Here is a 14,192-nt window from a genome sequence, read left to right as displayed (position 1 = left end):
ACTTCTCTGTATGAGGACTCAGATCACTTTCTGGTCCACTTCAGCTCTAATGGGATCTCAGTCCTATCTCTGTTCACACTTCTTCTCCCTTCTAGAGATCTCAGACCCTTTACTGCTTTGCATTGTTGGTACAGTAGTTTTTACTTGGAACAAAATGACAAGAACATATAAAATAAACCAAATAAATGCAATTAAATTACAACTAACTAACCCTAGCCCACACAAATAGGGAAAAGCAGACTAGATTTGTTTAGCTTAAAGATGACAACCAACACCCTCAGTCACAGTACAGTGGTCTACGTGACCTTCTGCCACTACTCCACCATTTGGTGACTGCTCTCACTGAGCTGTATTCCTCATGAGGAGGGCCATGCATTGAGATTTGCATGAGGCTGTTCAGAGTGTCATTGGCCAGACGAGACCTCCAGTCCGACTTCACCCGTTTCATGCAGGAGAAACCACGCTCGCAGCAGGAGCTGCTCATGGGGAGGACAAGGCTGATCTCTGCTACAACCTGCATGTGCTGGAACTGGCCAGCTCTTCCGATGGCACCCTGGATCAGCCGCTGCCACAGCACCTGAGAGAATGGGTTGAAAGTCTGTTCTTCTGGCATGTTTTTATACTGGGATTCTTTGTATGACCTAAGCACACTGTGCTGCAATCAACTTGTAGGAAATGTGCTATATAAGTACAATGTTGCTATTAATGTGGAGGAAACCCTTGGAGGATCACTCACCTGGGAATCAAGATGCCTGTAGTGACAGGCAACCAGGATCTTGAGGTCAAGCCACTCTCGCCTTGCTGCATCCTCAGATTCAAAGTCCTTGCATGGCTCCAGGACGGGGCGGAAGTGCTCCATAATGACATTCAGTTCAGCGGTGCCAAATGTAGCAAGTCGAAGAGTGTGGAAATCGCTTTCAGAACGCCAGTCTCGAGACTCCTGAAACGCTCTGACACAAACTCACAGAACCTGTTGGTGAGGCAAAGCTTGATGTTGTTGAAGTTGTCATCATCGGTGCTAGTCCTGTTGATCTCAACACCTTGCCAGATGGATCCAGTCCCAACTTCAGTCAGGAACCGCTTCAGCCTTGGGCCTGGGTTTGTCTGCATTGAACATGAACAAACAGTTTTAATAATTTCATCACCAAAAACCACAAATATATCATACAACTCTGACTCTGAGCTGTTACACCTGCATAGCTACAAAAACCATGCATGTTGTCTGCAGCCCATCCGAGACCATCTGGAGTGTGAGGCCGTCTTTCTGGAACAAGATGCTTCAGTTCTTGAAGGATATCCAGCATGAGGTGGATAAAGAGGAGTGTCCTGTACTGTTTCAGAGACTTCAGTATAAGCCTTGCCCTCCCCTTCATGGCTGCACTGGCTTCCCTGTCATTGGGATCACTGGCGTGGTTCTCAAAGTGTACAAGTAGAGGCTTGTAGTTCCTCATGAGGGCTTCCAGGGCATGCGATGTGTGTGGTAGCCAGCGGGTACCTGCAATCAGACAGCAGAGATTAGACAGTCAGTTTCACTTTGGTTTTAATTCATCATTATTATCATCAACATTGTATATTTTCAATGTTAATTATTTGTAGTGCTCATAACATCTGCCTTAGACTACGGTTGAAGACTAGCCTCCCTGGCTGAACCGGCATATTTACAGTAATGTTCATTAATGTGCACTGTCTCTTTCAATTAAAAATAAAATATAATAAACATATCTTTATTATATTAATACCTTCAGTGTTCCCTGGCCTGAGAATGGAGACCTCCATCGCCTTGCTGATCTCTTCCAGCTCCCGTGACGCCTTAGAAGAGACTGTGTAATGTTTGTGGATGACACGTAGCAGCTCGTTCAGCTCCCTCAGCTGGGGAAGCACTTTCAAACAGTCGAGCGCAGTCAGCTCCAGCCGATGAGCGACGCACCATATCGCCACTAGGGAGGGGCACAGGTGCTTTAGTCTGGCTGCGACGCCGTTGTTCAATCCCAGCATTACGGAAGCGCCATCACATCCAAAGCCCACAAGACGCAGCTTCAGGTCCTCCTCTTGAACCCCCACCTTGGTGATAAAGTTGGAATTTTAAAAAGACTTAGTATCATCACATTAGGGTATAATATGTATACAATAGAAGCATGCATTCTTTCATTCATACATTCAAAAGTAAACACAACTACCCACCACTTTCAGCCCTTTCAGAATGGCATCTAAAATGCCCTGGCTACGGGCGTGATCCAGGGTCACAATCTGGATAAGCCGGTTCACTGGTTTGCCATCCACGAGGTAGGTGCAGTAGATCATCTCCTGGTCCTTCACCGAACTGAGGAGTCAGACATCACAGAGAAGAACCTGGCTGCTTGCAACTCCTCCTTGAGGTCTTCAATGAAGCATGAGGCTATGACTTCAACAAAGGTGTTGCATGCCACGTTGTTGTGGTAGGTTGAGCCAAGGTCGAGACCGTTGGTCTTGTGAAGCGTCATCAGCTTGGGGAATAGGGTGAACGGCTGCTCTTCTTTTGCGATGAAGTAGGCGATGTTGAATAGTTTGACCAACTTCTCTTGCACAGCTGCATCCATCCTGTCAAAGGCTGACACTACCATATATACAGTATAATTGTGTATGACTGCTTACGTTAGCTAGCTAGCAGACGATGCTAATCTGCTTACCAGTTACTACTAGAGTAGACAATAAGATGAAAGTGATGGAATCTCCTTACATAATAATATCAGAAGGTGCATTAACATGTCTGAATGTGTGGGAGGTTAAAGTATCAATCGGTATCAAAGTATCTTTCTTCCCGACGTAGTTTCCTAGCTTCCTAGCTTAGTGCTAAACTGGCATCGTTAGCCACTAAAAGCTTTCTGCCTCGAGACTCGCGCGCATCGTATCGTTGCCGAGAATGGTGGTGGTGATTCTGTAGTTAACGTTACTGACTTACCTCAGGCTCTGTGGGACAAGGTGGGTCACCATCACTTCCATATCGTACTGGGTGGCTGGGGCCTGGCTGGGCTATGTGCTGGGGTTGGGTACACTCAGACTGCCCCTCTTTAGGCTTCAGCCAGCGCAACATCGTCAATAGTAGAGCACCACAGCACAGTGACAGCAGAGAGTAAATAAAGAATCTTTGGTGACGGTATCGTCTTTTCCACCGACCGCGAACGCGTTTGCGAACCGTTCTGGTTCGCAGAAAGTGTTGAAAACGTAAACAGAAAAATGAAGTCAGTGCCCACAAAATTCTCCTTGTCCTGAGGTCGACCCGAGAGAGAATATTGATCCTCCCGATGACAATTAATTACGTCCCCGGGATGATGGGACGTCGTTAGTTTTAATCCTTGACTGGTAGCACCAGATCTTAAGCCAGGTTTCCATCAAAATGTAATGTTGTTACATGAATGTTAGGAGATAAACAATGGATGTAGGTATTGGGTATTTTTCAGATTCTTTTCAGACACACTTTTTGGGACATGCTTTCTGACATGAGCATTATTCTTCAACAGTTTATATCTCACACTTAAAACATTTTAAATTACTGCCAGGCTAATTTCTTAGACTTTCAAAGTCATATCTTAGAGTTGCTAAACCATTGTGCAGTGTTTTGTCATCATATAAGCCTTAACACTAATGAAACTAGACTTCCTGGATTGTATTTTATGTCCTGCCAGTATCTGAAGCAACACGTTTACACCGATGCAGTCCCCTTATGTTATAACGCAAGGCCGAACTGCCCTCATAACCACAGCAAGAAACACAAGCTTCACATTTCTGTCAGCCAGCACTATACGTGACTCCAGCTCAGCTTAGAGAGGAGATGGTTAGCTTAGCCACCACATCTAGCTGGGTTTGCAGACCTCCTGTCTATTTTTGTAAGCTGACACCATTTCCCTTAGTGGAAATAAAGCTTTTATTTACTAAAAATGTACAGATAAGGGGCAATAAATTGTGAAGACAGTGAAGCCTCCACAAAATAGCATTTTATATCTTATGTATGATTTATCCTAGCGTCGGGTCCATGTCATTGGTCCGACAGCCCATTGGTCCGACATCCCATTAGTCCGACCGTCCGCGGTGCTGAACGGCTCCCGGCGGGCGTATTTCTACCTTGATGGTGCGCCGCGACCGGCGCCGGGTCAGCTGGGAAAGGCTTGAGGCGGAGCAGGCTCACGGCTTATGTGTTTGTCACTTTCTTTTTCATTTTAACCCACACCATGATCTTTTCCTGACCCTAACCAAGTGGTTTTTGTGCCTAAACCTAACCAGACCTTAACCACAGGGCATCATGATGATTTCGGAACGGACTTCGGAACAATGGGTTTAATATGGTCGGAACAATGGGATGTCGGACCAATGGGTTGTCGAACCAATGGGCAGTTCCCCTAGCGTCATATGAGTCCGCTAGTCGCTAGGCTAATTTATACAATGTAAATACAATGAGCTTAGTATGTTATATTTGATTGGAAAACGTGTTTAGTATAAGACAGTATTGTTTTATTGGTGAACATTGTGAGTTGTGATGGAGCCTAGTTTTGTAACGTTACCTTTGTTAAATGTCGCTGATGACCCTGGCTTCATATGAGCAAAGGAAAAGTCTGCTAACCGCTAAACTAATTTATACAATGTAAAATGCCATAGGCTTGTGCTAATAACATTAGCATGTTGTATTTAAGGGGAGGAAAGACAAATGTTTGTCTATGAATGCTGGAAGTTATAGTGAAGCCAACTGGTGTACTTGTGTTTGACACTGTCTCTATTAAGCCATGTTTAATGTGTGTTTTGGGTGTGCTTTGAATCAACTAAACTTTACAGCAGAAACCCCGCTGCCAACTAGTGTTTTGGAGGCATAACTGCAGAGTGATACAGGCCACACCACAGCACTAATATTAATGCTCAGAGTGGTGTAGGCCACATTCTTAGGCTATGGTGCAGGCTCTGCATAGAGCTGATGCACAAGTATAAATCCTGCTTTAGTCTTGCCTTTTCTTCCATAAAGGCTCCAGCACATTTGAAAAGGGAGAATCAAATCACCTGTAAACTTCACCAGCTTAATTTGCACTTTGTATGTTCACCTCTTCATGTCATCCCAGCTCAGCAGCATACACAACATCAATATCTTCACCAAACCCTGTCCTTTAAGTCCAAGTTCTCACAGGGGCGAGTGAGTTACGGCAGAGTTTTACACAGGATATAAAGGAGCAGTCTTTGACGTCTCAGAGCAGACGTGCTTGAGGCTGAAGAGCAGAGGCAGTTCTTTTAAAAAGAGTAAAAAGAAACACTTCAAGGCACAGGAAATGTGGTTATTGAGGATGGCCTCTGTGTACCCCTGCTGCTTACAACACATCTCTGGATACTCTTCCTTACATTAGCAGTGTACGCACTCATGAAACTTCTTTGTGACATTTTAGTAAAGTTGATTCTTTAATGATTAAGTAGCTCTAAAACACTTTTCTTCATGTTGTTTTTCAGGCTTTGACTCCCAGAGCAGCAGCTTGTGCAACTCATGAGAAACTACTTGCTAGGAAATGGTTAAATAATTTCATACATTATTATCTGAAGAAGCTAAGGGAAAACATCATGATATACACCAGTGACCACAAACTGTATGGGAGTATAGATTCCCACACACTTAGCTATCTCTGCATGTGCATATGGATACTTTCCGTTAACACACTCCACGTGTAACTCAACTCTCCAGCTGCCCACATCTGGTTTGGAGGTTTTGTAACTTTGCACTCACTCAAGCTCGTCCCCCTCTCACTTCCAGAGACACCCAATCTTGTGTCATGTCAAAAAAACAGCCTGCCTGAAACATTTTATAGACCTTTCTGTCTTCCAGATATGCCATCTTATTAACTTGTTGAATGACTGAGCATCAAACAAATGGCACATATAAAAGTAATCATCCTTAATTCAGACTATTAAACCCCTCCAGCCTTTTTTGTCATAAATACGGTACTCTGGTGATGTCAGCATGACTGCGCCAGAGCCATAAATGCGTAAGAGACTTGGCAGCCATATTGCCAAGTCTTGGAGTGAAGTTGGACAGAGTGGAATTATGGGATGAGTAAAACTGCTAAGATCACCATTGATTCAGCGTGTACAGCACCTCTTCTCTGGATGACAGGAAAATGAGACAATCTATCAAAGCAGCAGTAAGAGACTGCAGAGGAAAAGATGATTTGTGTGTTGGAAGGAATGAGTATACAGAGTGAAGGCTGAACTTTGTATCACTTCAGAGTGGATTCATTTGAGCTTAAATCCAAATTTAGTTCATTTGAAAATTCTTAATTATCTTGTAGGATCAGTTATGAGTCTTTTTACCCATCAATCATCACACACAACAGGTAACTTTACCTTTTTTTCCTTTTTCAAATCCAAGTCCAAGTAACTGATGGTATGACAGGAGGTATTATGTTTCAAAACATGAATTTGGATGAAGAGTGGTTCGTCCTCACACTTGCGAGAGTAGCTTGGTTCCTGTCCTGCACATGTGTTTATTCCATCAGGCCCTGCCCTCTCATATCTGAGTGGTGATGTCATGAAATGAGAGGTTTTTTTGGGTCTCACAGCTTCTTGTTACACCACAGTTTACACACTAGGTCGAAGTTAGACTTTTAAGAGATTTTTGGGACTATGTGGGCTAGATGGGGCAAATTACACATACTCTTCTTATGATCAAAATTACTGTCTGCCAGAAAACCATGACGGCAGTTGGGCTATGAGAGGCAGATTTTCTGACGCTTGTAGTTGTAATAGTGAGATGACTTACTTAAACAAACTGTGTCATTCTTGTGGAAACGGCCGTTAAAGGATATGACTGGTTCCTGAATCTACGTGTGCAGGTTTAAATCCACAGGCTGATCAGCTCTGGTAGTACACAAGGGAATGAGGGAACTCAACAAGAGTCTTCTCAAATTGGAATAGTAAATGACCTGTTACTTTTCATACAAAGACAGTCATGGGTCTTTTAACTCCCCATTATCAACCTATTGTTCCTTTATACATGAAAATAAGAGAACAGGATGCAAAGCGAGTGAACAGACGCAAGAGTCCTTATCTCATTGAGATTAAAATCTTGAAGGCGAGGTCATAAACAAGGGCATTTAAATGTGATTGTGACTGAGTAGTCGTTTACTTGACCTCTTCAGATAACACTTCTCTTCTGAGCTTCTGGAATTCAAAATGCAAACCCAAGCAGAAACACAAGTGTGAAAGTTCATTCTTGACCTTACGATTAGCAGATGTGGTTAAAAGTGTAATAAAAAACTAGTAAGCAGAACACGACTTAAGATACTGTAGCAGTAGTGATGTGTCTGTTTGTTAGTTTGCTTTTTCTTTTGTAAATTAATACAAGACAAGAAAAAAGGATGATTGTATCTCATATTGGCAAAATGGTCTCACTTTTGTATGCTGTGCAGGTCACTTTTGAGCAGCTCTCGGAAAGTAACACATAAGATCTGGCTCAACTGAAAGAGCCGTAACTCCCATCACTGGTTTGCAGGACAAGACCAAATGATTTAATCTTTATGAGCATAAAAGCAAAGGCAAAGTGACATTGACTTGTAGACAAGGATGGTAAGTGTTTGTAGGATTTGTAGGGTTTCAGGTTTCTTTGGAGCATCTACAGCCTGTTGTGAACCCATTGTGTGAGAGTGACGTAAAATGCTCCTGACTGCTCTTTTAAAATTACCTTGCAGACGTTGTAGTGCCCTAACTGGAAGAAACTGCCCACAAACACATGGATAGTGCTGATAGGCCAAGGAGCCCTATGTGACGAAATTAAATACTGAATGAATAGTCTGTAAAGTCACTTCCCATTTGTTGCTTGAATTACAGAATTTCCTCCTTTTAGTTTGTATTACAAATGTCAAGACATCCAGTGGTGAGAATGACACGCTACTCTAATAACAGATGTTCCTTTGAGGAAGAAAGTTTTGTAGCTTCACACCAACTTTAAACAACTGCTCAGGAAACTCTCGTGTCTGTGATCAGTTCTTCAATACATTTGTCAGCAGATTTGATTTATTGCATGGCAGCAAACAAATGGACATTAAAAAGGAAACTGGAGTTTTGGTCAGGTTCATGAGATCATCATAAACAATAATTCTGGTTATAGGCGATTTCCACAGGTTGGCTAGGTGTATTCCACTTTAAGAGGCCAGTACCGGTTTCATTTTCTACATGTCACTGGAAACAGTTCTTAAAACCCGGTGAACACTGAGATTTTAGGGAGTCCCACACGAAAGATGACCAACGTGAAAGAAATGTGTTGATATTTTTCATCGTGGCTCTAAAACGGTGGTCACAGTCTTGCGATTAATGACAGCCTGTGATAAAATTCTAACAGTGTCAGAAATTTGGAATGACCATCTGACAGTGTGACTGCTATTACGACCTGCGTCTACAAACCAACCAACAGAAATGCAGTATGAAATGATCCACTGGTGCTAAACCCAAACAAACAGACAAATAGCAGGTCACCATGGAGGCAAATGCCATAAAAGGAATATGTGGGATTCCAGCAAAGAGGAAAACCTTGTGGAGTTGTGGCAGCAGAATCCTTGCCTGTATGATGTGTCCTCCAGCGCTTACCATGATAGCGTTAGCATGGAAGGAAATAGCAGTGGAGTTTCAGCTGCCAGGTGAGCAACCTAGCTGCTAGCAAACACATACAGACACATGGCGGTATATAGTGCCCACAGTACTTTAGGTTATTTAATAATGTGACCCCCGATGTTGTGCTTCACATTTGGAGAGGTATCAACTCCTGCAGCATCCCTGCACACTCAATATGTGAAACTATTGCATCGTACGCTGTTCAGTAGGCGCTGTCATGGTACAGTTTGCATACATCAAACTTGATGCTGTATCCAAGTTTATTAGATCCATGGCACACAGTGTAGCTTGCACTGAACTTATAAAATTACTAAAAAATCTCACAGTCTATAGGAGGCTTAAAATTGATTGATAACCAAAGGAAGAATTTTGTTACCACAAAATGATGTCAGATTTATGTTACCATTATAACATGTCAACATATCATCACACAACAGTTTGTGTGATATCCTACAAAAATGCATACACAATGGTTTAATATCCTGCAAATTAGTGCCTTGCAAATGACATTACCCACTAAACATAAAGTTACATAACATAAATTTACAGATGGTCACATGGTTGATGAAGGAAAGTCTTGTGTATTATGACCTGCCTACCACCTCAACTCAGCTTTTCTTCCCTATAGCACATTGGCCATGTGATCACAGCCTTCCCAAATCATTGATGGCTCGTGATTGCTTTGGATATATTCGAATTTTGGTGACAATTTTTGGAGGAAAACATATAAACAGTGCATGAGAACAGCCTGAACGCGCCATTGCTGGTGGACCTCAGCATACAATTTTAACAGTCAGTCAGTCACAGTGGACTTTCCTGTGATCCCTTTACATCAGAATACTGTACATAAAGCCAGCATTGTTTTCACCATTGTATGAGATTTTAACAATCTCTTTATCACAAATGTTGGCATCTTAACATTTTCCTCAATAAGTAGCTTTACTAGTTTTAGGCTTGAGGCATTAAAGTGAGGTCAAAATGGTGGGGGAAAAAACTGTACCCTAGAACATAATCAAAACCAGCTGGGTCTTCATCTTTATTATGGGATTTATTTTATAGAATGACATGATGTGGTGTAACTATAAAAAGCTTATTAAAAGCCTGGGGTGCCTTGGAGTCTGGTAGAAAGTCATTACTGAACTTTAAATGCAATAAGGTTTTACTTTACATGGAGCAAACAGTCATTATCAGGGAACATACAGGAAAACATATGCCAAATATGATTTGTCATTGCCATATACAATCTACAGTGTAGTCATATACAACATAAAACACAAGGTTTAACAGTCCAGTGTACACGTCAAACTTGGTAAAGATTTACAGTAAGTTATTAGTCAGCTTTCATTGCTCAACAACTGATCAGATTTGATTTGATGGTGTATGACACTTCTCTGCATGATTCACACAGTCTCTCATCAACATTAGGAAAGGACGGCTGTTTGATGATCACTATTGTAATCTAATTAATTCTGTGTAAGGGGTGTGAATACTGTTACAGTTGATCCGTTATTTGTTATTGAATGTAATGATAAGAGTTTAACTTTGGGTGGAACTTTGACCACATCAGAATTAAAATGCTGCGTCACGTGTGGTTACCAACTCCGGGAGAGTCTGGTGGTTTCTGGCGCAAGGACCAAAACATGACAAAGACTGTCTGAACAGCATGAGCAAACCTTGTCTCATCAGCAGACTAACACAGTGGGTCCATCCTATTTGACTAAACTCATCCTTCTGTTTATCTGTGTGGTGAGTATTTGCCCATGTGTGACAAAAAAAGGGGTGGGAGGTGGTTGTTCATAAAAACAAAGTGGAAGATTTATAGTAACAGCTGTGTCCTCCTCCAAAAAATTTAGGAACATTATGCTTCTTTTTTTTCCAGTGAAGCCACAAAACAGCTGTGGGATTCTGAAGCGTAAGACTGAGGCCTATTTGTCCAAGGAGCAACTGAAGAGCCCACAATAACAACCCATGGCTTCAAAAATGGGGTATGTTCGAAAATACTCACTCTGAGCGCACTCTGGCACAAACTGGACCGTTTGGAAATCTGAAGCGCTGTTAAAATGTGCTGTTCAGTTATCCAGAGCACCACGCTCTCGAAACAGCAGAGCGCTGAGTGGAGTGAATGTGTGATTAACTTAATTGTTCATTAAGTTATGTAGAAATAGAAGGCTCTCTTTCTTCTAACAGCAGCTCTCTCAATTTAGTGTAGAGTGTCAGATTAGATTTATGAACACACCCATGGTCTTCATGACACGTTTCACTTCACTGACAAACAGCAGCCAGTAGCAAGTTAGGTCTTGCAGGTAAGTGACCTGTATGTGCACCTCCTCACCCCCTCACAGACGCCCCCCTAAAGCCGATAACATTAGCATTTCTAAAAAGTAACGTTAGCATACAAATGAAATGTGTCTGCTAAGCATTTTAAGAGCACAAAACCCTCATTGTCTGTACTGTGGTGACATTAGCATTAGCATGTGGTCTCCACAAATCCACGAGACAGACACATTTACCTTCAGAATTACAACAGGCACTTTTAAGCCTAGTTCACATTACACAATTTTCACTGCAATTTTGACATCACAGAGGAGCTTGAGAGCCGCCTTGGGTCGGAGGTGGTTAGGCAGATAGTCTATCAGGACGAGTCCTCATGTGTGAACAAGCCTACGAGCAAGTCGCCCCCGTCTATGACTGGGACTGGATATCTGGCATGCTAGAAAACTGGAGAAGTCTGACACGACTGACAAAAAGCATCAGCCAATGAGAGGTGGGATACGTCCCAAGTCAGCACGCAGGAGAACGGAAGAAATGTGAGGAGGACAAGCTGCAGGGTTACCACTTGTCAGGTCCGCTTACTAGCCGCAACTTTGGGCTTGTTTCTGAAGTGGAGCTGCTTATTTGGGCTTGCTCTCTAAACGTCACCTTCCTCTATATATATACGTATAATAAGTTATTTAAACGCATGATAGTCGTTTCTTTTGGGCTTGTTTCCATAGCCCTGGTTGCTTTTTTCTCTCCCAAGATCTGGCAACACGGACAAGCCGGCAGGCAAGCAACAACAACAACAACAATGGTGATCCACAGGATCACAGAGCGCGTTGTGTTTGGACCCAGGATAATATAGAATATCCATGCCTTTACGATGTGTCGTCACCACGTTATCTGGGGCTCTGTCGGCGAGGGCTCAGTGGAGAAATCTTGTGGCATGCACACACAGGTCCTAAAGCAGTTGCCGAGACTCCCACTGACATAAACACACGTTGCCAGGTATGAACATTCAAAAGATCACGATAGTCTCCGCGATGCAAAATCAGGGTGAAAATCGTGTAATATGAACTAGGCTTTAGTTTGATAGGTCAGTGATAGTTAAGGACACTTTTACTGCAAAATCCAGTGTTTCCAAGTGTATTATTGTTGCCGCAGTTGTTGTAAAGACAACTGGATCACTTTCTATTTTCCTCAGAGCCTAGCAATCACCAATCAGGTAGAGTTTTCACAGTTAGCCCACTTTGTTTTTTTCAGTCTGCCATTTTCACTACTGGGGATAGTAACCAAGGCCCCCAGGAACAGCGCTGAGCTTTGAGGCCAATTTGACATAGTGGTTAAACCATAGAATTACAATTCCCCAGTCTGACAGATGGGCCCAAAAAGACTTCAACCCACAGACTTAGAAAGTGAAAGAGATGTCTGTAAATCAATGGATATTTTTTTGAGCATCACAACCCCCTGCAAAATTGGCATTTGATCCATTTGGTCCAATAACATTTCAAAAATTGTCAAGAATCGCCTGATTAAATAATTGTATCCCAATTCAAGTTAGCAGAGGGCTAAACTGGAAGTTAGCTGCTCGGCTGCTAAAAGTTAGCTGTTCAGCAGGTGAAAGTCTCGAGTGGCCCGAGGATATGGGAGCAGAGCAGAAGATCCAGATAATTTCATACACAGAAGTCAACTTTTTTGGTTTCATGCACAACTGAGCAACTTTTACTGGAAAGAACAGGGCCCCGCCTCCAATGCTGTATCCGGTTTTGTCCAGTGGTAACTGGGGAAAGCTACCAATAGCTATCCAGGAAAACAATACGCCCCTGTCCTGTCTGTGTTGGTTTCACGACAGTTAACACACCTCTTCTATGTTTTGTTTTGTTTTTTTTTAAATATACTTTATTAATCCCCCTGAGGGGAAATTCAATTAGATAGATAGATGGAGCCTTCATTTTCCCAGAAGACTGTACCTGGTGGCAGACAGAGTTGCACAGTGAAAGCAAAGCTAAAAGGGAGCTGATCTAAATGCTGATGGTGTCATTATTCTATAGCCATTACATTTACCTCATAATGAGGTACAACCTGCCTGTTTTCACTTTAAACAAAATACACCATTTGTAACTGCTCACTAGGACAACACATGGCAGTGTTTTCTCATCTTTCTCCACTGGTAGGAGGACGTAATTTGTCTGTGCTCTCCAAATCTGTTACAAACCACCTCTGGAATGGTTTGATGATCTGACAACACTGTGGTAAAGGTTTGGTTAGGTAACCCGACTTAATAATGTGGCGGACTGTTTTACTCAGACACTGGTGAGAAAGAGGAGAGTCAGGAGTTTAACTAGGTACTTACTGTAACTATTAAGTCAATGTGCCAGGAAGGTTTCCTTCCTGGCACATTGGGCACGCTCCACCCATTACTTTATGCATTCGTGCGATTTAAAGCAAGAAAACAACTTCTTATATTGTGCTCTAGTTTATTCCATCCTGCGCCAGTATGTCACAATGGCACTGTTGTCTATCAGTGGCCACTTAACTGTCCCGACATGTATGGACACATTGCCTTATTTTTGAGACTGGATGGCCTCAGTTATGTAGCAAGAAAACATGAACTCATGGGTTGCACAAGAAAAGCCTGAGGCTGTAACAAGGCAAGCTGTTTTTATTATTTCTGAGCAGCTTGTCGGCCTATGTGTACATGAGTGTGCCTGCATGTGTGTTTCACAGAGGGAAAGGCCAGGTCATGTCTCCTGTTTTGCAGGGTTATATTCAATGCTCAAGTAAAGCTGTTGTAGAGACACAAAAGTCTTGGTGTTATACGCAGCAACAATCCCAACAATGAAGAGGTAACAATAAACTGAAGACACATGTCTCGCCAACAGCCTCTTGTTAAACAGATATTCTGTGCAAAGTCATGAGCTTTGCGAACAAATGCTGTTGTTGAGGCACCAAATACTAAACATCCACTGAGAGCTTAAGAGTGAATGATGAATACGTGAAATATTAGATTTGTGTAACCTCCTGTTTATCCCTTTATGCCTCTGTCACTGTGTAAATATTGTGTCAGTAGTGTAAGTTCTGCACATGTATTATGGCTGGTACGTAGTGTGATGCTTATTCTTCTTAGAAAAGGTCAATATTTGCTTTTATGAAGGCAGAGGGTTGAACTGGTTCCACTGGCTTAAGAAGAATACAGTTTCCAGGTCACTGAATGAATCTTGGTCTTTATCAGCTTTTCTTTCTCTGTGTCCTCTGGACTGTTGCCTTATGGGATTTGTTTGGTGTCTATTAGTTATACCCATGTCATTCTCTGGTAATCAAAAAAA

General features: G+C 42.4%; 1 protein-coding gene across 1 annotated transcript; it reads right to left on the bottom strand.

Annotated features, from left to right (window-relative positions):
• Positions 1–962: 962 nt before the first annotated feature.
• On the bottom strand, positions 963–4,343 carry LOC125899844 (E3 SUMO-protein ligase KIAA1586-like). The gene is made up of 3 exons (XM_049594422.1): positions 2,182–4,343; positions 1,740–2,061; positions 963–1,495 (listed from the first exon to the last, which is right to left on the bottom strand). The coding sequence occupies exons 1-3, from the start codon at positions 2,299–2,301 to the stop codon at positions 1,083–1,085; spliced, it is 855 nt and encodes a 284-aa protein (XP_049450379.1). The 5' UTR covers positions 2,302–4,343; the 3' UTR covers positions 963–1,082.
• Between the last annotated feature and the right edge of the window lie 9,849 nt (positions 4,344–14,192).

Source organism: Epinephelus fuscoguttatus, linkage group LG13 (assembly GCF_011397635.1).
Source record: "Epinephelus fuscoguttatus linkage group LG13, E.fuscoguttatus.final_Chr_v1".
Lineage (NCBI taxonomy): Eukaryota > Metazoa > Chordata > Actinopteri > Perciformes > Serranidae > Epinephelus > Epinephelus fuscoguttatus.
Note: the sequence above shows the minus strand (reverse complement) of the source record. Positions and strands in the feature narration are given on the sequence as shown.